Consider the following 24,199-nt stretch of genomic DNA (forward strand, 5'->3'; position numbering starts at 1 on the left):
TCTCTCTAATTATACTCCACCAGACACTCACACGCTCTAAAACACCAACAGGCTGACCCGTACTCTCTCTAATACCCCACTAAGCCTTCACTCTCTCTTATACTCCACTATACACTCACTCTCTCTAAAACACCATCAGACTGACCCATACTCTCTCTAATACCCTACCAAGCCTTCCCTCTCTCTTATACCTCATCAGACCATCAATCTCTCTAAAACACCACCAGACTGGACCACATTCTCTCTAATACCCCACCATACCACCCTCTCTCTCTTATACTCCACCAGACACTCACTCGCTCTAAAACACCACCAGGCTGACCCAAACTCTCTCTAATAACCCACCAAGCCATCACTCTCTCTTTTACTCCACCAGACACTCACTAGCTCTAAAACACCACCAGACTGGCACATACTCTTTCTAATACCCCACCAGACCCTCACTCTCTCTTATACGCCACCAGACACTCACTCGCTCTAAAACATCACCAGGCTGACCCAAACTCTCTCTAATACCCCACCCAGCCATCACTCTCTCTTATACTCCACCAGACACTCACTCGCTCTAAAACACCAACAGGCTGACCCATATTCTCTAATACCCCACCGAACCTTCACTCTCTCTTATACTCCACCAGACACTCACTCGCTCTAAAACACCAACAGGCTGACCCATACTCTCTCTAATACCCCACCAAGCCTTCACTCTCTCTTATACTCCACCAGACACTCACTCGCTCTAAAACACCACCAGACTGGACCACATTCTCTCTAATACCCCACCAGACCCTCTCTCTTATACTCCACCAGACACTCACTCGCTCTAAAACACCACCAGGCTGACCCCAACTCTCTCTAATACCCCACCCAGCCATCACTCTCTCTTATACTCCACCAGACACTCACTAGCTCTAAAACACCCCCAGATTGGCGCACACTCTCTCTAATACCTCACCAGACCCTCACTCTCTCTTATAATCCACCAGACACTCACTCGCTCTAAAACACCACCAGGCTGGCCCAAACTCTCTCTAATACCCCAAGCCATCACTCTCTCTTATACTCCATCAGACCCTCACTCTCTCTGAAACACCACCAGACTGGAGAATACCCCTTTAATCCCAAAACATTGTGTCCCTTTAAGCGGTTAACCTCTTATCCGCATTGTACGTCTTGACGTATATTTGAAGCCTTCATCATTGCAAATACAGGTAGCTACCAAAATGCTACCTATTGCGATACACTGTGTTAACTGGTCGTACCTATTTTGCTTTTTAAAGCATATGAACTTTGACCTCTGGGGTTGCGGCTAGCATATCATACTTCTAGGGTCATAGGCCATCATTGTACCAAGTATGAACCCTGAGGGCGCTATAGTAGTTGAGCTAGAGCTGTTTGAAATTTTACACATATTGTCCCCTGTAGCCCATGACCTTTGACCTTTGGGGTCGGGGGGTACCCTAGGATGTATCTAGGGGTCATGGGCCATCATTGTACCAAGTATGGGCCCAGGGGCTACTTTAGTTCCTGAGCTAGAGGGGTGCAAAGGACTGATCTTGAGAAGAAGGAGAAGGAGAACTAGAAACCACAGTTGTGTTTGACCAAACACGAATATCTATGCCCGTGGCCCACACTCTCTCTAACACCCCACCAGACCATCACTCTCTTATACTCCACCAGACACTCACTCGCTCTAAAACACCACCAGACTGGACCACACTCTCTCTAATACCCTACCAGACCCTCACTCTCTCTTATACTCCACCAGACACTCACTCGCTCTAAAACACCATCAGGCTGACCCATACTCTCTCTAATGCCCCACCAGACTCCCACTCTCTCTTATACTCTACCAGACACTCATACGCTCTACAACACCAACAAGCTGACCCATAATCTCTCTAATACCCCACTAAGCCTTCACTCTCTCTTATACTCCACTATACACTCACTCTCTCTAAAACACCACCAGGCTGACCCATACTCTCTCTAATACCCTACCAAGCCTTCACTCTCTCTTATACCTCATCAGACCATCAATCTCTCTAAAACACCACCAGACTGGACCAAATTATCTCTAATACCCCACCAGACCCTCTCTCTTATACGCCACCAGACACTCACTCGCTCTAAAACACCACCAGGCTGACCCAAACTCTCTCTAATACCCCACCCACCCATCACTCTCTTATACTCCACCAGACACTCACTAGCTCTAAAACACCACCAGACTGGCACACACTCTTTCTAATACCCCACAAGACCCTCACTCTCTCTTATACGCCACCAGACACTCACTCGCTCTAAAACACCACCAGGCTGACCCAAACTCTCTCTAATACCCCACCCAGCCATCACTCTCTCTTATACTCCACCAGACACTCACTCGCTCTAAAACACCAACAGGCTGACCCATACTCTCTCTAATACCCCACCAAGCCTTCACCCTCTCTTATACTCCACCAGACACTCACTCGCTCTAAAACACCAACAGGCTGACCCATACTCTCTCTAATACCCCACCAAGCCTTCACTCTCTCTTATACTCCACCAGACACTCACTCGCTCTAAAACACCACCAGGCTGACCCATACTCTCTCTAATACCCCACCCAGGCCATCACTCGCTCTTATACTCCACCAGACACTCACTAGCTCTAAAACACCCCCAGATTGGCGCACACTCTCTCTAATACCTCACCAGACCCTCACTCTCTCTTATAATCCACCAGACACTCACTCGCTCTAAAACACCACCAGGCTGGCCCAAACTCTCTCTAATACCCCACCAAGCATTCACTCTCTTATACTCCATCAGACCCTCACTCTCTCTGAAACACCACCAGACTGGAGAATACCCCTTTAATCCCAAAACATTGTGTCCCTTTAAGCGGTTAACCTCTTAACCCCATTGTACGTCTTGACGTATATTTGAAGCCTTCATCATTGCAAATACAGGTAGCTACCAAAATGCTACCTATTGCGATACACTGTGTTAACCGGTCGTACCTATTTTGCTTTTTAAAGCATATGAACTTTGACCTCTGGGGTTGCGGCTAGCATAGCATACTTCTAGGGTCATAGGCCATCATTGTACCAAGTATGAACCCTGAGGGCGCTATAGTAGTTGAGCTAGAGCTGTTTGAAATTTTACACATATTGCCCCCTGTAGCCCATGACCTTTGACCTTTGGGGTCGGGGGTACCCTAGGATGTATCTAGGGTCATGGGCCATCATTGTACCAAGTATGGGCCCAGTGACTACTTTAGTTCCTGAGCTAGAGGGGTGCAAAGGACTGATCTTGAGAAGGAGAAGAAGGAGAAGAACTAGATGGCACAGCGACTGTGTTTGACCAAACACGAATATCTATGCCCGTGACCACACCTAACCCCCCTTCCGCTATTCACAAACGATAATTCCACAGACAATTATGTTCACATCAAATTTCAGGAAAACATTTATTAAAACCTATGTATAAGATTGATGATTTGCAATCTTGTATACAAATCTTATTTTTATTTATTTATTCTGGGTGAATAAATGTGAAATGGTGTTTGTCCCTGGTGGTCAGTCTAGACTGTAAAGACAGCCAGGCATTACCTTGATCAGAACAGCCTGCCAGGTCTTTGTCATCCACTGAATCTGCCCCTGAATTCAAATACAGTAATGGAGATAGTGGATAATTTTGTATCTGTTAATATTTACTTCCTGGAATTGAAACAAACTGCAACCTTTGGGCATCAGTATTGGACAGGAGATTAGATAATGCACCACTGCATGATACTTTAACATATGGTGATTGATTTTCCTTCATAACATCCTTTAAAAAAACACAAAACAAAAGAGTTTTTATTTGCTTCTATGAAGCAAAGAAAATATAAAACAATATTTCCTAAATGTTCATTCCAAATATATGTTACAGTAATTCTGATATCATAAATAATTTAGGATATAACTTCACTGTTTTTACAGGATGTTTTGACTCTACGCAAACATTAAAATGAAGATGAACGCTTCAAAAAGTCAGTTATCAATATATCAGTCTTAATTAATGCAATGAAGTCAAATTGTATGTTGTTACAGGTGTCCTCAGGTGTAATTTGTAGACTAGCTAAATATGTGCTTCCATTGGAAATACATGCAAATTATGCCGGTTTCAAAGTTTCTGATGTCAGCAGTGAGAGTGGAATGAGGTCTCTCTTGCAATGTTGCCTGTGGCAAAAAAGGTAAATAGAAAAAAAGAAATTTAGTCATGTTTTAGTGAAATATGCAATATACTGTACAAGTGGTTATTTTTGGCGAGGGTTTTATTTTTGCTGATTTCATGAATCGAGTTGCATCCGTAAAACACCTTGTGACGTAATAATGTATTGCAAGTGTAGGGCAAAACTAGGTAATCGTGAAAATTACAACTGCAAACATATTTCACTCCAAATTCAACACTACACAAAAAAATGCCACTTATACAGTAATGGCTACAGATGCAGTCAGATATAAGGGACTGTTCAATATATACATCAGAGGGGAGAGTGGGAATTTTCATGGGGAAATATTATTTTTTGAGGGGAAAACAATTAGGGGAGTATCCAAAAAATTGCACTCCCTGGTAAATATTCAACAGTCCCTAAAAGGATAAATATAGTAATGGGGAGCAATTTGGATCTATTTGTTTGACCATTTCAATTATTTTCAACTAACAAATAGAGCAGTTCGTAAACACAAATAATCCCCTGGGGAGTTACTTGATCTTGATGTACATGGACAGAGACATATTTATACACAGACAGAAGGAATGATTGTAACCCCCTTATGGCTAAGGGGCTGTGCAATAATTATGAGCCCCCCCTGGGTGGATAAAATTTTCTAACGGCTCGCCAAAAATTGCTTGACCCCCGTTTGGCTCACCAAAATGTCTTGCACCCCCACCAATTTTACCCTCCCCCAGGGCTCATAATTATTGCACAGCCCCTAAAACAAAGTTAGGTGGATTAAAAAAGATGGAAACTATATTATGTACTTACGTTGTGAAAAGGAAACTGGTTGAAAAGGTTCAGTAATGAAGTTGGTAATCCACAGTTGAATTTGAAACAGCACTTTACTTGCATGTAGTGGAACAGATATATTTGGTTTTGGTCAGTATATGATTTGTAGAGATGTAGTTGATATCACTGGTTGCAGATGTTAGGTTGGCATGAAGTTGCACTTGTTCATATAGTCCACCTGAAATGCTGCAGTGTATCTTAAATGTATACTGACATTGATGACTGCGGGATTTGTGAATTCATACACTTCATCATTCTGATGACAGGTGTGCCATTATGAGCTTGGAGATATCAAGTGCTTGCATTTTGCACCATATTAGTTGATATTGAACAAATAGGTTTGATATTATGTTCATATTCTCCATAGGCCTTCCGTCTGTTCACATTCTGTACAGAAATAAAAATTGATAATGTAAAAAAATTTAGCATATGTCAGTTTTATGTCTTATATCAAAATAAACTATAGGCATTTTCTGTATTGAAATAAGCTTTATATTCTGTTTGCTTGGTACTAAGCTTTAGAGAAATGTTGTAATTGGCTTTGATGAGACAACATCTCCTTCATAGCTTCCTTCTCATGGAAATGTATTTAAATTAAAAAGAACAACAGGAGGAGGCCATAGCTACATGTATAGAGGGAGTGATGCAAATTTTGGAAACTCTTTTAACTGTGTCACTATATAGAGCATTAGAAATGGCAGGTGTATGCCTAGTGCTCTATTGCAACAACTTATAAAATGCAAAAAATGATAACCTCCCCAGTCCTATTACACAGAAGGGATACCGATACACTATTACATTATTGCAATCCGGGATTGCAATATTCCTTTATGGCTAAAGTGAGGAGGATAAAAATTAATAATGAAAAGCAGATACTCACCTTCCCCCAAGAAGGTGTTTTGTAAGTGTATAATTCAGTGATATTCTGCTAAACATGTTTACTTCCGCCAAATATCATTAAGGTAACAAACTGTAAAATGGGCTTGATATTAAAATTTTGCTGAAGAAACTGTGATTGCTATTTTGATAACAATATTCATGAAGGTAACATATTTCTTGTACTAAGCTTTAAATTCTCATCATCTTTGGAACTGTGCTATGTTAAATTGTATTCTTGGGTATGGCTCAGGGTTCGGCATGATTCTTGAAATTTGCTTGCCAATATAAAAGCTTCAAAACTTTTTTTTAACTTTGGCATTGTTGAATGCTAACAGTGTGCTTGGGTTTAGACTCAGCACTTGGCATTATAATTGTTGCAATTTGCTTGCCACTAATTAAGGTCTAAACTTTTACATTGTGGCATACTTAACAGTGTATCTGGGGTCTGGCTCAACACTCAGCATAACAATTGTTTTGATTTACTTGCCACTAAGTTTAAAACTAACTTTGGGTGGGTTTGGCTCAACACTCAGCATAAACAATTGTCGAAATTTGCTTATTACCTTAATGATATGCTTGGAGATTCAAGTCTGCTATGATGGTTGCAAGCTGATGCATATTTGGTACTCGTAGAACTTGGCTTGAAAGGCAGATTATGGCTGGTTTGCTCTATGGTCACTTACAGTTTGATATGCTTGGAGATTCAAGTCTGCTATGATGGTTGCAAGCTGATGCATATTTGGTACTTGTAGAACTTGGCTTGAAAGGCAGATTATGGCTGGTTTGCTCTACATGTATGGTCACTTATAGTTTGATATGCTTGGAGATTCAAGTCTGCTATGATGGTTGCAAGCTGATGCATATGTGGTACTCGTAGAACTTGGCTTGAAAGGCAGATTATGGCTGGTATTCTCTATGGTCACTTACAGTTTCAAGTGATCGTTGATGTGGTTCTCAATTCTTCAATATATCTTTGATCTGGGTAGCAAATTTGATATAAATATAAGTGACAAGTTGGCTATGCGTATAGGTAAAACATAATAAAGGGATCATATGATACACTACATGTGATTTGGTACATTTGGTCTACATTAAAGCCAAAAATTTATCTGCTTTATACATTTATACTGCTTTCTTCTGCTTTGTAAATTTTGCAATTTTCAAAATTTTACATTGTTCACAAAAAGTTAATTTTACGATTTTGGCCTGATGTATAGTCCATATTTCACCGGAATATTTCATGGTAAAACATTCTTTATTATGTTACATTTTCAAGTCGATTTTAATATTTATATCATTTTATTGATAAGATTGTTCATTATTTTCATTTTTGTGGAGTTCTGATGTTTTTATTCTCTTTTTATGAAAACTGCCTTTTCTGCTTTTCATCCGAATTCTGCTTTATTTGCAGAAATCTGCAACATTGAAAACTTCAGGCTTTAGTCTACATTAATGTGAAGAGTATACAATTTACAATTTAATAGAGAGGAAACTGGCTCATGGTAGCTGAAATGCGAGGCTAATACCGATGCTTGATATTCTGCAGGGATTGGCTTGATGTAAACATGATCCAAAAGAGTTCCTTTAGCAGTGGTAGGAGTGGTTATTAATTGGTGATATCTCTGCAATGCTTCAATTGGTGGTTTCTTGAGAAGATCGTGATTGAAATCGCCAAGAATAACAACATAATCAACATCTAGCATCTCTATCTGGGTGCACAAGTTGTTCAGCACATTTGAAATCACAGTAATGCTTGTACTAACTGGCTTGTAGACTGTCATGATAACCATAGATGGATTGCCATTGGTTCTTATAGCAAGGATATCACATTCATCTACTTCAAGTGGTAGTGCAGTAAATAGAACACTCTCATGGACATACATTGCAGTACCTCTGCCTCTAGCTTGCTCAGGTGGTTTTGTCATGGCAACAAGTTCATATCCTGGTATTTCATAGTTAGTTTTGTCATGAACAGTACTGAGCCATGTTTCTGATAGAGCTATGACATGAGCTTTGCTAATTTCAAAGTCACTTCTGATATCATCAATGTGTTTGGCAAGACTTTGTACATTGTGATGGACAATTATGAAATGCTCTCTCTGATTTGTATGCAAAATCTGGTTAGCAACTGAAAGATCACATGGTAACATCTCGGATACGTACTGGTGAACCTTTTCATTACAGAAGATTCTCTTTGCATTGTAGTTTTCAGATACAGACCACTGAGATGTGTGACACGACTAATTGCTACATAGGCCATGCATGCTCTGGTTCCTTTCAATGAGACTACTGCTTGATCTGTCGTTTGTCCTTGAACTTTGTGCATTGTGATTGCCCAAGCTAGTTTCAATGGATATTGCTTACGTGTTCTAGTTTGATGTCCAGATTCATCATGGATTTCAATGCTTTCTTGATGTGGTTTGATGACAACACAGTTAGCATATTCATTTGGTAGTGGACTTTTTTGCCTTGCATTTGCACCACACTTTGCATTATCAAATTGTACATAGATAGCACTTGGTTGATCGTTTGCATCATTAGGTAGGATAGATTTGACTGTGCCAGTGACTCCATTGCAAAGACCATCAGGTACATCTAGATTTGTTGTAAGCATTACTCTAGCTTCATCTGCTAAGCATAGTTGAGATTGCAGCACTGTTTTACCAATTTGTTCAGACTTGTATGGGACTTTTCTGATTTGACTTTGTCCTCCAGTTTGTTTCATATCAAGAGCAAGGATAATGATTTTTTGACTTGGTAGAGATTGTAGCATTGCTTGGTTATGACTGTCAACATCTACATTGGTTGCATAGATATGAAGTGCTTCTTTTGGTGGTATCAGATCTGTTCTGGAACCAACAGTTCGTGATATGAGCTTTTCCTCATCAGAAGGATTCATAGCATCACTTTGTTTTCGTACACGTAAGCGATTGAGTAGCTGAGCAAATTCAAGATCATCTTGCTGACGCATGATTTGTGTGAGTTCACAAATTTGGAAGTTGTCAGTCCACATATCATTTAACATGTTCAATGGATTCTCATCTGGAACACACAGTGGAGTGCTTGGATTGATCGGTGGGATTTGATAGAAATCTCCAACAGCTAGTACTGGAATATTCCCAAAGAATGAACGATCTGAAGCTCGCTTTATTTGCTGTAGTCTACCATGAATATATTGCAACTGCTTTTTGCTAACCATTGAGATTTCGTCTATGATTAATAACTGCAGGTGTTTCAACTTTGTACGCATGGTATTGAGTGACTCTTCTCGTAGTGGCTTGTAATCTTTAGTCGCATGTATACTGATATTCAGAGCAGAACAAATTGTTTCTCCTTCAACATTGAAAGCAGCTGTGCCAGTGTGTGCAACAACTAGTACTGTCTTTTCTTGTTGTGTGTCACGCAAGGTGTCAAAGATTTTCTCTGCATGATATCTGATACATCTTGTTACATGAGATTTGCCTGTGCCAGCTCCACCAGTGAGAAATATTCTGAAAGGTTCTGGATTTTCACCGTTCATTTTTTTCATACACCATTGGTGAACATACTTGAAAAGCTGTAACTGTTTATCATTGAGAGCTCTGATCATTGTTGCAACTTGGTCATCTGAAGGAACTGATCTTATAGTCTCAACTGGTGATCGATACGAGTTTTCATTGCATTTCTTGGATGTATTTGCTTGCAGTTCAGGAATTTCAATTTCATTGAAATCATCGTCAGATTCATTGCTTAACATGATTTTGTCTTCAAGACCATCAAGACGTTCTTGTTCAGCTTGTGGTGCTAATGCAGCCCATGCATCTTCAAGATTACCATTTGCATTTTGCATTTCATTCCATGCAGTATCTATTTTGTCATTGATAGGCTCATACTGTTTCATGTTGTCTTTCACTACCACTTTAACTGATTTCACACCATTCTGTGTTCTGACATAACCAGTATGATAGTACAATGCAAAACTGGCAAAATCTTCTGGTTTGAGCTCAATGTGACGGTGTGGCAGGTACATACGTAAGATGTTCATGTAGTACTTTTCTGGATCTTTTTCAAGCTTTATCTTTGGATAGCGTATGATGGCAGGTTTACCTACACGTTCTTTTGCATTCCCAAGATCTCTACCAAGATATTCAAGATCATAGCTCTGGCTTGTACTTCTTGAACTTTCTTCATCATCAGATTCATCAGTTGTAGCTCTGTTTACACTTTTGGATGTAAAGCGGAACTTGGATACGAATGTTGCCAAGCACATATCACTGAATTTGGGTATATCTGGTCTGCCATAGTACTTTTCAAGCAAATTTGTCATCCATACTTGATCTGTGGGGTCTTTGTTCTGCATCAAAGATAATGGTAGTGATATTCTCTGACCATCTGGATCTGTCTGTACAAAACTACATCTCTTGTACAATCTTTCAAGTGCATGCTACATACTCTGTATATACTCTCCATAACACTCAACTCTCGACTGTGCAGATAGACATTTCCAATTTTTCTGAGCTCTGTAACAGCATCACTATTGTCTTGTCTAGCCTCTTTTTGTGCATTTCTCAATAGATCACCTACTTGACGTTCACATTTGGTTAAATATGACATGATATATTTGATACAACTATAAGTAGGTATGTCACAGTGGCTGCACAATAATTCTGCTACACTGTGCATGCAAGCATAACAGTGAATTGAAAAGGGCGCGCTTCAAATTTGGCCAATTTTTGAAAACATCCATGTCATTAAATGAATATCTTCATATGCTTCATTTATCCAAATTGTTTAAATTTTTAATATATGGTGTGTGAAGCCTTTCCGAGGCTAACATCGGGTCCTTAAAATTAAAAATTGTTTTGTTCAAGAGTTACTGACTGTTTTTATGGATTTTTGAAGATCGCTCATAAATCAGTAAATATAGGCCTATTGAAGTAAAGGAACTACCACCATTTAGCTGAAATATTAATCTTTCTTAGCATGTAAATTAATTCCGTCGACAACGAATGAAACACTTCCCTAAAACTAGTTGAAGCAAAACATTAATCAATGATATTTTTAGGGAGTAATTTTCCAAACCACAATAGCACTAAGCCATTGTGTGTGTCCAAGGCCATACTATTTTTTGTATACGCGGTACAGTAAAATGCTATTGCTTTTACTGATTGTCCTCCCATGTTAATCCAGATGACAAAATGTTAATTTAAAGTCTCATTGCAACGGAATTTTAATTTTTACTTTTCGGACTTGGCTTTGAGTAATGGTAACACATACCATGTTTACAGTAAAAATTAAAATTATATTCCAGACACCGTCAAAATGTCAAACTTTTTATTTTTTTGTATTTTTTTAAATAATTAACTGCAGTTCATTTATTCAACCTCATAACAGGATCATACTTAAAAAATTTATGATGAATGAACAGACGTTCATTAAATATTGAAAAAAACTAAAATTACTCATGCCTAATATGCATAATAAAATCATAAATACATAATTAGCTGTAATTACCTAATTTGCATAATTAATTACTTTTTGTGTATTTTTTGTTATCAATTGAAAGAACTTTGCATACATATGTGTGCAAAAAACCCGCACCTTTATATCATGTACGGTTTTCTATTGGCATCAATTTTGCATATTAATTAGCTGAACTTAGTAATTTTTTGAGATTTAATTTGTCTGCAGATTGGCCAAAATTGCTAAAATAGTATAGTTGGTTAATTTATTATAATTATTCAATGATAGATTTTTTAATTTTGTTTTCTGTAACGAAGTCAGGAAAGATAGGCATTTAACATGTGATATTTATATTAACGCTGCTTTTTCAATCAAGCGTCCAAATATACCTTCAAAATCTCGAAATGTGCCAATTTTGTCATTACAGCCATTTGTGGCAGGATTTCATTCCATCTACGAGCATCTTTAAATTGACACTACGTCACAATGCATTGACCGATTTCAATTCTGTTTTTTGATTTTTGATGCTTTAATAAAGCTCAATAATGTAGGAACATTAAATAACGTGTTTCTGCTGCGATTATTTTTGAGGTGATATGCCTACTATAAGCATCAAGTACAATTTGAATGTCCATATTGCCATTCCATGCTCGGATTAAGTGGGGGTTGTAGTTATTGATCAACACTTCTGCAGGTTTTCTTTTCAGATAGATTGTAGATCGTGATGCGAGTGTTATAAGTGCCATTTCTAGGTCTGCTTGAGAAACATTTGCAGCATCAAAGATTTCAGTAACAGAAGTACTTTCTGATATTTCTGTATCTGGATCAGTTAGAGAATCATGTATTTTCTCGATAACAGTTTTAGCTTCAATTTGTGCATCTGCCTCACCTTGGTCATCAAGTACATGTAATTCATCAGGAATGTTATCATCAGTTTCATCATCATCATCTGAATCATCATATGTATCTAAGTTTCTTGCTATGAAAGTTTGTTTTGAAGGTGGTTTGGGAAAGTTGAAGCGACATGTTTTGCCTGTTTTGCGACACGACTTGGTATGATTCTTGCTATGCATTTGACATGATTTGACAATTTCATGGAGTTCTGGATCATCATCTTCAGATGGTAGTTCACATGTAACATATTTGTCAACAAATTCAACAATGTCACAATCTGATACATCATATACATCAGGAGCATCTTCTACCCAAACTAACATATGAATGTGTGGCCAACCTCTCTGTTGGAATTCTGTGCGATAGAAATAGTCAACAACTTTGCCAATGGGTTCAGCAGGCGATTTAATGACATCTTTGATATACTTTTTCACTCTGTGCTCAAACATTCTAGTTGGGGTTACTGTGTTTGAATATATGTGTTCGCAATGTGTTTCCCAGTTCATGTCTTTGTGCTCTTCAGGTGTAAGTGGTGGTTTGCCTTGCTGTTCAAGAATTGCATTATCAATTTCAATCCATCTACGGTCAGCAGCACTAAACGTTAGAAACCATGTTGGAATGCCAATTTGTCGAATCATTGCAAATAAATCTTTCAGTGTCGCATCCCAGTATGATGGTGTTCCTCTTATCTGTCTCAGATATCGAAATCCTGAATCTCTCTCAATCATTTGTTTGACTTGCTCTTTGTCTGCAAGCATTTCGGGCGTGATAGGTTTTCCATCAGGAGTTTTGGTATGACCTTGTCTCATGGCAATTGATATCTGGGAAGTTATCATGTTCACTTCGGTTGCATACTGGGCAAAGAAAATGTACTGTGGGTCACTAGCAAAACGACTATCAGAAGAAAAGAGCCTTGCATTGAAATATCTGCTTGGGGAAACTTTTATGTTTCTTTGTTCAGTGTTTGTATTCTTGGCATCAGGAAATTGAGCTGGGAATGCTTCTGCTTCTACATTGAGAACATTGACTGGTCTATTGCCTTCTGCAGGTGCAAGACTAAGTATAGAATCATCACAGTGATCTGCAAGATATTGTGCTAAGTCAACTGGCTGCAAGAATGACATGAGTGGGGCAGATGTATTAGTAATATCATCATCATCATCTTGGTTTGTTTCAGGGTTGTCTTCATCTGGAATTTCAGGATTTTGTTCATCATCAGCATGAACTTCATAATCAGATTCAACATCAGAGTTTACTATATCAGATAGTTGTTCATCTATGAATTCTGAAATGGTTTCCACATCAGTATCTTGGTATTGGTCAGTGTGTTCACTAGCATTAACAGGATCAGATTTGTTAGCATTACTAACATCGTTCTCATTATCACAAGGAGTCTGTTTTGAGTTTTCTATGTTTACAGTTTCAACTAGGTTTTGTTCATCTGCCAAATTGGAACTATGAGCTGACTCTGTTTCAATATCTTCAGGTTCTGATTCAGAACTTTGATCAACATGTTCATTAGCAACAATAGGATCTTCATGAACAGCATCTAGTTGTTCAGTGTTTACTTCAATGTCTTTAAACACTGGATTTGTTTGCTTGAGGACATCAAGAGCACTTCTAATCTTGCTAGGACACACTTGTTTGTACATGACATGACCTTTGTACTTTAATGCACGTTTCAATTTCACTCGGACAATGCTATCATCAGTAGGAAGACGTGGCAATGCTTCAGCTGTACTTTGAACATCTGCTTTTACACACACTACTTGGCCATGAATGCCTTTTTGACAACCTTTGTACAGAGGAACAAGTTTCATGAAAGGAATGACAGGTGCTATCAAGTGTCTTTCGAGAATGTTCAGTTCTGACAGTTCTGGAGGTTGTGGGCACAGTTCTAGCTTGTTGGCTTGTGACAATGTTGGTACTTTATGGTCCTTTATGTTGTTATGACAGGTTTTGCAAATCCAGGCAATAGTTGGCAAATTATCATAATCTGTGTTTACTGGCATAGCTGCTAAGAGACTAGGCTTACCATACTTTAGTTTCTTGAACTGAACAACTTGGTCTCGGAAGAATAAACGGTTGCATATAATGCAGTTGTGTATGGGTTTCTCTTCTTGTATTTCTGTCTTGAATTTCATGATAACTTTATTGATGTCACTTTTAGAAGATTTGCGGGAAGACGTTGCCTGTTGGATTTGTCTAGCTCTTCTTTGAGGATCTTGATAGTTTGCTTTCTTTTGGTTCAAAATCCGTCTTTTGTTTCTCAAGTAATTGATACTTCTTTTAATCAGTAGCAAAGCTCTGTGTCTTGTATAGTCCAATTTCTTTCTCATCAATATTGATGGTTTGTTTTCAAGATATCGTTTGTTTTGTTTCATCAAAAGTTCAGCTCTGTTCCTTACATAGTGGTCTTTCTTTCGGTTTAATACAACATTCTTATTCCTTGCATAGTGTTCTGATCTTTGGTGCAATATAAGATTCCTTTTCTTTACATAGTGTTCTCTCTTGTGGTCTAATAGAACATTCCTATTCTTCACATAGTGGTCTCTCCTGTGATCTAATACACCATTCCTATTCTTCACATAGTGGTCTCTCTTGTGGTCTAATACAACATTCCTATTCTTCACATAGTGGTCTCTCTTGTGGTCTAATACAACATTCCTATTCTTCACATAGTGGTCTCTCCTGTGGTCTAATACATCATTCCTATTCTTCACATAGTGGTCTCTCTTGTGGTCTAATACAACATTCCTATTCTTCACAAAGTGGTCTCTCCTGTGGTCTAATACAACATTCCTATTCCTCACATAGTGGTCTCTCTTGTGGTCTAATACAACATTCCTATTTTTCACATAGTGGTCTCTCTTGTGGTCTAATATAACATTCCTGTTCCTTACATGGTGGTCTGATCTTTGCTTCAATATGTTGTGTTTATCCGCAGCATAGGTAGCTTTCTTCTTAGCACATACACTTTCTTTGATTTTAGCATAGTATTTCTTGTTTCTAGCTTGAACTTTTGCTTTGCGACTATCATCTTTGGACCAAAATGAACACCCTGGCTGATCATTATCATTGCAGCTATCTGATTCATATAAAGCAGATGTGGATTGAGTCTGCGGAATGGTTGACGAATTCTGATTGCTACATGCACTGATCATAGTTTGATTAGATTCATGTTGAGATTCTAAATTTTGACTTATAATTTCATCGGCACTTTGAAATCCACCATCATTCACAAGTTGACATGGTTTTGCAGTGGTCATAGCAGTTGATTGTGGTTCATGGTCTGTACTTTCCTGTTCATCTCTTCGTCTTTGGCTTGGATTTTGGCATGGATTTTGGCATGGATTTTGGCATGGATTTTGGCATATACATGCCTCTCCCGGGGGATTAGTACCCCGTTCGAGACATGTCAGAAGACCCTGTTGCATGAGCAGCAGGTGGAATGAAAGGTGGCAAAAGTAGAAATGCCAGAAGTAGAGAGGAGAGAAGAGAGAACAGGAGAGAGACGGAGAGGAAGAGAGAACAGGAGAGAATGGGTGTGGAGGAGAGAGGAGGGGACGGGAGAGCAGAGAAAAGGGAGAGAGATCAGGGCAGAGAAGAAAAAGAAAGGATAAATGAAGGGAGAGGAGTGGTGGGGAAGGGAAGGGAATATAAGTCATGGGTTTAACATCAAAGAAATGAGAGCAGAAGAGCCGATGGGGTGGACGAGAAGAGAGAAGGATGGGGGAAGAAGAGAAGAGAGAAGGGAAGTGAAGTGAAGAGGAAGGAGACAGGAATGGAAGGGAAGTTGGGTTTAACATGGAAAAGAAAAGGAGAGCAGAGCAGAGTGGAGGGAACAGCAGGATAAATGTGGGATGAGGAGACAAGACAAGACGAGAGAGGTGAGGAGAGGAGATGAAAGAGAAAAGAAAGGGAGAGGAGAGATAAGGAGAGAGGGGAGTGGAGGGGAGAGGAGAGGAGAAGACAGAAGGAGAGGATGAGAGACGGAAAATAGAGAAGTAAAGGAAGAGAGGAGGGGAGTGGAGGAGAAGTGAAGGGAAACGAAGCCGTGGTTTTAACATCAAGAGGGGATGGAAGCAGTGGATAGGGAGGGGAGAGAAGAGGAGCCCGGAGAGAAGGGGGCAGGAGGGGAGGAGAAAAGACAAGGGAAGTAAAGAGGAGAGGGGGTAGCAGGGAAAGGGAAGGTAATGGAGGTTGGGTTTAACATCAAGAGGAGACCAGAGGAAGGTAACAGCAGGATGACAGAGGCAGAGATGAGAAAGGTGGGAGAGGGGAGAGAAAGGGAATGCAATGGAATGCAATTAAATGGAAAGGAAAGGAAAGGAAATGAATGAAATGGAATGGAAGGAAATGGAAGGAATGGAAAGGAAGGGAAGGGAAGGAAGGGAAAGGAAAGGAAAGAAAAGCAATGGAAGGGTAAATAAATAAGGGGAATAGAATGGAAGGAAAAGGAAGGGAATGGAAGAGAAAGGAAGGGGATAGAAGGGAATGGAAGGGGTGGAATGGTATGTAATGGAAGGGATTGCAATGCAATGCAATGGAAAGGGAAGGAAGTGAACGGAATGGAAGGGAATAGAAGGGAAGGGAAGGGAATTTAAGACAATGGAATGGAAGGGAATAGACGGTAAGAGAGAGGAACGAAAGAGAATGGAAAGGAAGGGAATGGAAAGGAAGGGAATGGTAAGGAAGGGAGTGGTAGGGAATGGTAAGGAAAGGGAATGGTAGGGAATGGTAAGGAAGGGAATGGTAAGGAATGGGAATGGAAGTGAAATAAAGGGAAAGGAAGGGAAGAGAGTGGAAGGGAAGGGAGTGGGAGGGAAGGCAAGGCAAGGCAAAGCAAGGGAAGGGAAGGGAAGGGAAGGGGAGGGAATGGAATGCAAGGGAATGGAATGGGAGGGAAGGGGATGGGATGGAGTGGATGGAAATACAATGCAATTGAATAGAAGAGAAGGGAATGGAATGGAATGGAAATGAGAGGGAATGGAAGGGAAAGGAATGGAAGGAAAGGGAAAGGAAGGAAATGGAAGGGAAGGTAAGGGAATGGAATGGAAGGGATGGAATGGAATGGAAGGGGTGGAATGAAAGGGAATGGAAAGAAGGGGATGGAATGAAATAGAATGGAATGGAAGGTAATGTAATGTAAGGGAAAGCAATGGAAGTGAATTGAAGGGAAGTGAAAGGAATGGAAGCGAAGTCATGTGTTTAACATCAAGCATGTCATGGAGACAGGATTGGTTATTCAGCATCAAGGTTGATATGAGTAGTTGTATGTTCCACACCAAGTAGATCACGAAGAGAAGTTTGGTTACAAGCGGATATCCAGGGGTTGTCCAGAGGTTGGCATATGAAAGAAATAGAAAAGAAAATTGCACATAATTAGTATCAAATTACAATTTGCTGAACATTCGCCACTTGCACGGTTCCGACATTATGTACTATATGCGGGGAGAGCCTCGAACTGGCAGCATACATGAAAGGAAGAATTACGTAACCTTACACAGAATGTTATGACTGGTTCAATTCCCATTCATGTATGCTGCCAGTTCGAGGCTCTCCCCGCACATAGTGCATAATGGCGGAACCGTGCAAGTGGCGAATAGCCAAGTTAGTTTGATTTATTTTGCCTTTCAAAAGAACCCACAAATCTCAGTACCATTTCGGGGGGGGGGGGGTACCACCCATATATACAAAGCAGAAAAAAGCTCCCTTGATCTTTGTGTGTGGAAGGTCACAGTGGGGCGAAAACTTAAAATTAGTCGCACCATGTTGTATGTATCTCAAGTTGTTCCTCTCATCACAGGGAATAAAAAAGTCAATTGTCATATTTTTCTACAGTGCTTAGTTCAGGAGTTATAAGGTCGGACATTCCATAATGTGTTTCATGATATTTGTTTTTCTTCTATATTATTATCTCAATTTGTTCACATCTTTTTAGCAGACAAAATGTAATGTGAGAAACCGTAATGCAAGTAAATAGCCTTTTCCTCACTATCTATACATGTGAAGCTGCTCCATATTTTCTATCACCCTAATTGTATACAGTATATACCTGCTACACAAACTCAACTGGATATACCACTTTCTGCTTGATGAAACTTTTGAATTGAAATTATGCCCATTTTAGGCAAGTCCTTTGTGCGTAATGTCAGTAAACGATTTTCTCATCAGTGTCACATGTGATCAAAGTAGAGAACATTCAGTTCTTTTAATACAATTAGGTCGAAGCCTTGAATGTTGGGTTTGTTACCACAAAAAATGAAACAGCTAGCTAATAAAAAAAACCTACAGTACTCCGATTATGAAATGTAGCCATAATTCTTCCTTTAGGGTAATGATACTTGGTAATTGGCATACCCTGTAGAGCAGTCACTGCCAGCCAAATTAGAAACAGTGGTAGAGCTGTATGACGTTTGAGACAGCTAATAGAGTAGCGGCTTATTTGATGCAACTTGTTATTCCAAGTACTAATATCATACCAATTTTATTGAAATCGGCCAGTTGAGACAGTGCCAGCCAAATAACGACATACAAGGGGGAGGCCGATTCTGACCTTTATTTTCTAGTTTTAAGGGGGTACTACACCCCTCCATAAATGTTTGTCTATTTTTGTATTTTTCTCAAAAAGTAATAACACAGTGGTAACAAAAGTTATCTGTATTATAGGGGAGGAATCCAATTACTACACTGGAATTTCAGTGACCCAAGACAAGCAGTTCATTTATTTATGACAAGAAAAGAGGTACAGCAAGGATGTACCTCATATCCTATCATATTTACTGAACTGCTTGTCTTGAATCACTGAAATTTCAGTGAAGTAATTGGATTCCTTGCATCAATAATATACATAACTTTTGTTACCAGTGTGTTATTATTTTTGATAAAATGTAAAATTGTCTAAATTACCACAGGGGTGTAGTACCCCTTAAGGGAATTTTGTCAAGTCACATCATGGTCACATTTAGGATTCCATGTTACTCTTTGAAGCACCTCCATAGTTTGTAAATTTTGCCTAATTTTCTATAATGGAAGGTTTGACAAACTTCTTTTTTCACACAAGGTGCAATTGACCAAAATAGGCATAACTCGTGTAACATTTTTACAACAAAATTGACACCCTAAGTTAAGCCCTGTATTTTCTGTACTGTCAGCTTTTTTTCTTGACAAATGTGTTTCCATTTATAATTTGTATCCTAATATCAATAGTTATATAGAGAAGTAGTTTTATACAAGTTTGGTGTTTGAAAATGAATCCCAAAGTGAGGAAATTTAACCAAAATGAAAATCCAAATTTTGAAAAAATATTTTTCTTCAATTAATGTAGAAAATGTCAATCCAAGACTCAAATGAAAGATAGTTTTGATTTTATCATTTTGATGCCAAACTTGTAATTGTTACCAGATATTTGCAATGTTCTTGCTGATTTCAGTTTTTGGCTGTGAACACAATCTCATGGAATTGCCCAAATGCCTTTTGGTATCTACTTATATAGTTTTAGGTCTAGGAAGGCCATTTACATACTTATTCTCTTATAATATTAATCAAGTGTTCATATTGTGCAAATGACCACAAAACTGAACAATGAGCCCTAAGCCCATTGTTTAAATGACTTACCTGCTGTTTCTTAGCCTTCTCCTCCTCATACCTCCTCTTTCTCGCTTCTTTTTTCTTCTGCTCTTTAGATGGCATTCTGTATCAACAAATTATTTAAAGAAATTACAATTTTGTATTTCACAATTGTATTTAATACAGAATTACCCTCTTTACCCCGGAGGGGGGAGGTGGGGGGTCTTCAAAAAAATTAGTATGGGGATGTGCCACGTAGACTTAAGGATGCTGACTTTCTCTACACCAACTTTTTCCTGTTTTTGCTACCCACCATTATACCAATTTTTCACAAAAAACACACAAAAAGCACCCAAATTTGCCCTCATTGGGGTCTATTAGGGGCATCGATACACCAAAATCGCTGAAAAGGTAACACTAACTAGGGCTCTTTACCAAGTTTTATATACCGGTATATCGCAAATGTGCACATCCATATCAAAATAATGCACTTGCCAGCTGCTACAGGTGTCTCATTTCACATCAAGTTGGCAAACTATATACCGTAGTAAGATATTAAGGCAATTCTCTTGCCATACATGTGCGTTCCGTAGAAATTGACTTGTCTGATTTCATGAATGACTTACTGGTCTTTGTAAATCTGTAACTGGATGTGTGACATGGGTAATTAAGATTTCAAGGTTTTAAAAAAGAAAATTAACATATAATATATATCTATTGCGGAATTTTTTACCAAAGATACAGTTGGATCATCAAAATATTGACAGAATATTTAAAGCCATATTATAACAATTCCTTACAAAATAGATTTGTATTTCTCATATCCCTGGTATTTCTTTGCAATAAAATGTTAGCGTTTATTATCAGATATGCCCCCCTTTTTCTTTTTTTTAAGCCGACCAACTGAGGTTATAGCAGAGAAAATTGGAATTTACTAGGCCTACCACCCGGTGGGGTCACTCCCTGGCAGGGGGGACACGTAGGACCGTTACCACAAGTACAAATTACCCCCTTTCGCAGTCGATTTCAAGGACAAATCATGAAATTTTACCCCCTTTTTTACTCCAAAACAAGGACAAAATGGTACTCTGAAACACCCCTATTTTTTAGATTCCGAGGACACATTTCCTATTTTGACCCTATTTCAACATTTCAAGGACAAGGCTTTTATGAATGTTTTTTTCAGTAATTAACAACAGGGCATCACTGAATTCAAGTACATGTAGTACCCCTTGCATCATTGGCTATTAGAGTGTTTCATATTGAATCTACATTGTTTGTTACTGCTCAGCTTTTTAAATGCCTGGTCAACCCTAATTTTGGCCAATTTTGGGTCCGTCGGTGGAAGGCAAGCAAACAAACAAAAAATACATGATTGTATCGAAAACAATGCCGAATACTAAAGTAATGGGAGGCTCGTCTGTTTGCATCAGTGGCTTGGCATCATAGCGGCACAGGCAGCCTTTGAACTAAGGATCTGAAGGGGCATGGCAACTTGGATTTTCACTGAAAAGGCAAGGCATTATAATTTAATTTCTAATTCACCGATTTGATATTTTATTCACCGATTTAATATTAAATCTGCTAATTTTAAATTTGTAAGTAATTAATTCACAGATTTAATATTAAATTGGCAGATTTAAAATTTATTTTACGAATGTTATATTTAATTCGAAATTTTCATATTTAATTCTTGAATTTAATATTAATTCGCAGATTTAATATTTAATTCGCAGATTTAATAATTAAATTAGCAGATTTATTAATATTCGTATATTTTAATATTATATTAGCATTCGAATTCGCAGATTTAATATTTAATTGAATATTGAATTCGCAAATATTAAATGTGTAGATGGGCAATTCCACGGTAACGGAAGGACATTTGCACTCTAAAACGACATTTCAAACTTGGGAATCAAAAACACCTTTATTAGTTATATCAAACAAATGTTACTATTTCATTACTATTACTGCTACCTTCAAATTCCACATTTTTTTTTCGCAGAAATACCTTCCGCGTATGAAATATGAATATTAATGAGCTCGGTAACGGAAGGACGGTAAAACGGACATGGATTTTTTACCTAAATTTCTTTTGCATAAATTATATGAATTTTGTAAGGCAACATTGTTTTCAAGATGAGAAATGTAATCCTTTGAGTGTTAGCTACTTAGTTTCACTTTTCATTTGAAATTATGTGTTTCGGTAATATAATTACAATGCCTTAAGTGGATTAGCCATGGTAACGGAAGGACGGTAACGGAAGGACAAAAGGTTTACTCAATTTTAGGGGATAATAAAATACATAAGAAATACAAAAATCATGAAAAACACCACAGTATGTTAAACTTCCAACTATCATTGAGCAATTGTGTACAAAAAACCTGTAACAACATCTTAATGAGGATGTGTAAATTGGATCCAAAGAAATACAAAAATCATGAAAAACACCACAGTATGTTAAACTTCCAACTATCATTGAGCAATTGTGTACAAAAAACCTGTAACAACATCTTAATGAGGATGTGTAAATTGGATCCAAAGTAAGGCAGTTTTTCTTTAAAAAATCAAAAAATTTAGCCAAAAAACAGGTTTTTTGAAGAAATTTCACTGTAAACATATTTTTAATTATCTGTAAGATAGCTCAAATGACAGAGCACATTGAACTCTTTCATCTGATACCAAATGTGTCATTGTAGCATTTGTAGTTTCAAAGTTCTAAGCATTTTTCAATTTTTTTCTCATGTCCACTTTGGTGTGGAATTGCCCAGATGTAATATATAATTCGCAGATTTAATATCAAATCTGCGAATATTAAATTCAAGAATTAAATATAAAATTTGTAATTTAAATATCAAATCTGCGAATTAAATATAAAATCCGTGAATTTAATATAAATTTCGCGAATTAAATTTCAAATCTGTGAATTCAATATTATATCTGTGAATTTAATATTGAATAAATTAAATATTAAATCTACGAATTTAATATTAAATCTGCGAATTAAATATTATATTAGATTCGTTAATTAAATATTAAATTTGTGAATTAAATTAATAAGTTGTATCATCTGGGGTGGGGTCTCCCATTCACATGCATGGTATACGATGGGTGGGTTTTCACCACAGACGAAAGCGCCCAGTATGTGTATTTTCATGTTGGTAAAAGTGCCCAATTTGGGCAAAATTGGTTGCTTTTTCAAGGTAATTGGTATACAGTGATGGTTTGAAAATTAAGGCCAAAATTACGTTTCAGATAATGGCGACGTTTTGGAGTCGGGCAGGAAGAATCACGTACAAATTTTGTGAGAGAAACCACCCCCAACATCTAGTCTGGCTGGTTAAATTAGAAATATTAGTATTAAAAAATGCTGTCAGTTAATTTCGCAGTCCGTATAACCTTGAGTACCGGTATGCTATTTGCTAAGGCCAAATAAAAAAATAAACATGTTTCACGTCCCCTCCCGCTTCCTTTTTTGAGGTTTTCTCAAATTATTTTTTATTTTTTGAAATTCAGTTATAACTTTCCAAAAAATATGTCTAGGAAGTTGGGATGCTTTCCATAGCCTTGTTAAGACACAAGCAACATTTTAGGAAGGTTTTGTGATCATCAGAGGGGTGTAACTCTCAGAACAACAAATAAAAAAGGGCCTCCTCCTTTTTCCAGGCATTATTGTATGTACAGATTGTACGCTAAAACAGCTCTAAGTATGGGTATTTACACCCATTTTGCGATAAAAAATAGAAAATAAAAAGCCCCCTCTTCCTCCTTTTTTTCGAAAACCCGGACGTGAAACATGTTTTATTTTTTACTTAGCCTAATACTTTTCCAACCGGACATTTGAATTACTGTTGTAAGAGTAATTAGCCAATCACGGTTCGGTATTTTAATGACGTCATATGCTTTGGAAAATGGCTCTATTGGATTCCGCAGTCCTTAAAACCCCCGATTTGAAAGTTTTTATAATAATTCTTGTAACACAGGCATTTGAATAACTGTGGGAGGAATAATTGACCAATCACATATCAACATATTAATGACGTCATACGCTTTCCAAAATGTCATCACTGAATTTCGCACCCCTTGGAACCCCTATTTTGCTTTTTCAATTAAAATTTTAACATATGTCATTTGAAATACTGTTGTTAAAATAATCGACCAATCTCCGTTCAGCATTTTGATGACGTCATACATTTTTGAAAATGCCTCCATTGAATTCTGCAGCCTCAAAAACCTCTAAAATAGTCATTTTACTGTGTTTTTATGCGTTTGATTGCCCGTTTATAATTTTGGCACACTTTGAGGCGATTCTGGCCCACTGTGCGCCGGTGTGACTTTTACGATATCAGTTTCAGTGTCTTGCTTGG

At 38.1% G+C, this 24,199-nt stretch overlaps 1 protein-coding gene and 1 long non-coding RNA gene across 2 annotated transcripts; both read right to left on the minus strand.

The window, feature by feature from the left end:
* Positions 1-3,329: 3,329 nt before the first annotated feature.
* LOC140136243 (uncharacterized) lies at positions 3,330-7,110 on the minus strand. The gene is made up of 3 exons (XR_011856630.1): positions 6,484-7,110; positions 5,021-5,428; positions 3,330-4,211 (listed from the first exon to the last, which is right to left on the minus strand). It is a non-coding gene; the product is annotated as an uncharacterized lncRNA (long non-coding RNA).
* Positions 7,111-7,359: 249 nt separating this feature from the next.
* On the minus strand, positions 7,360-19,983 carry LOC140172757 (uncharacterized). The gene is made up of 4 exons (XM_072195887.1): positions 19,877-19,983; positions 11,967-15,684; positions 8,084-10,297; positions 7,360-8,048 (listed from the first exon to the last, which is right to left on the minus strand). Exons 1-4 carry the CDS (start codon positions 19,949-19,951, stop codon positions 7,360-7,362), a joined length of 6,696 nt encoding a protein of 2,231 aa, XP_072051988.1. The 5' UTR covers positions 19,952-19,983.
* Between the last annotated feature and the right edge of the window lie 4,216 nt (positions 19,984-24,199).

Source organism: Amphiura filiformis, chromosome 16, assembly GCF_039555335.1.
Source record: "Amphiura filiformis chromosome 16, Afil_fr2py, whole genome shotgun sequence".
Lineage (NCBI taxonomy): Eukaryota > Metazoa > Echinodermata > Ophiuroidea > Amphilepidida > Amphiuridae > Amphiura > Amphiura filiformis.

Excerpts from the sequence above, each read along its gene's own strand:
- LOC140172757 (XM_072195887.1), bottom strand. The coding sequence starts at position 19,951 with ATGCCATCTAAAGAGCAGAAGAAAAAAGAAGCGAGAAAGAGGAGGTAT. Across the intron at positions 10,298-11,966 it reads AATTGTACTTGATGCTTATA|ATCCAGATGGTCAGAGAATA; the intron begins GTAGGCATATCA and ends TTGTACAGACAG. Across the intron at positions 8,049-8,083 it reads TGTAATGAAAAGGTTCACCA|TTGCTAACCAGATTTTGCAT; the intron begins GTACGTATCCGA and ends GTGATCTTTCAG.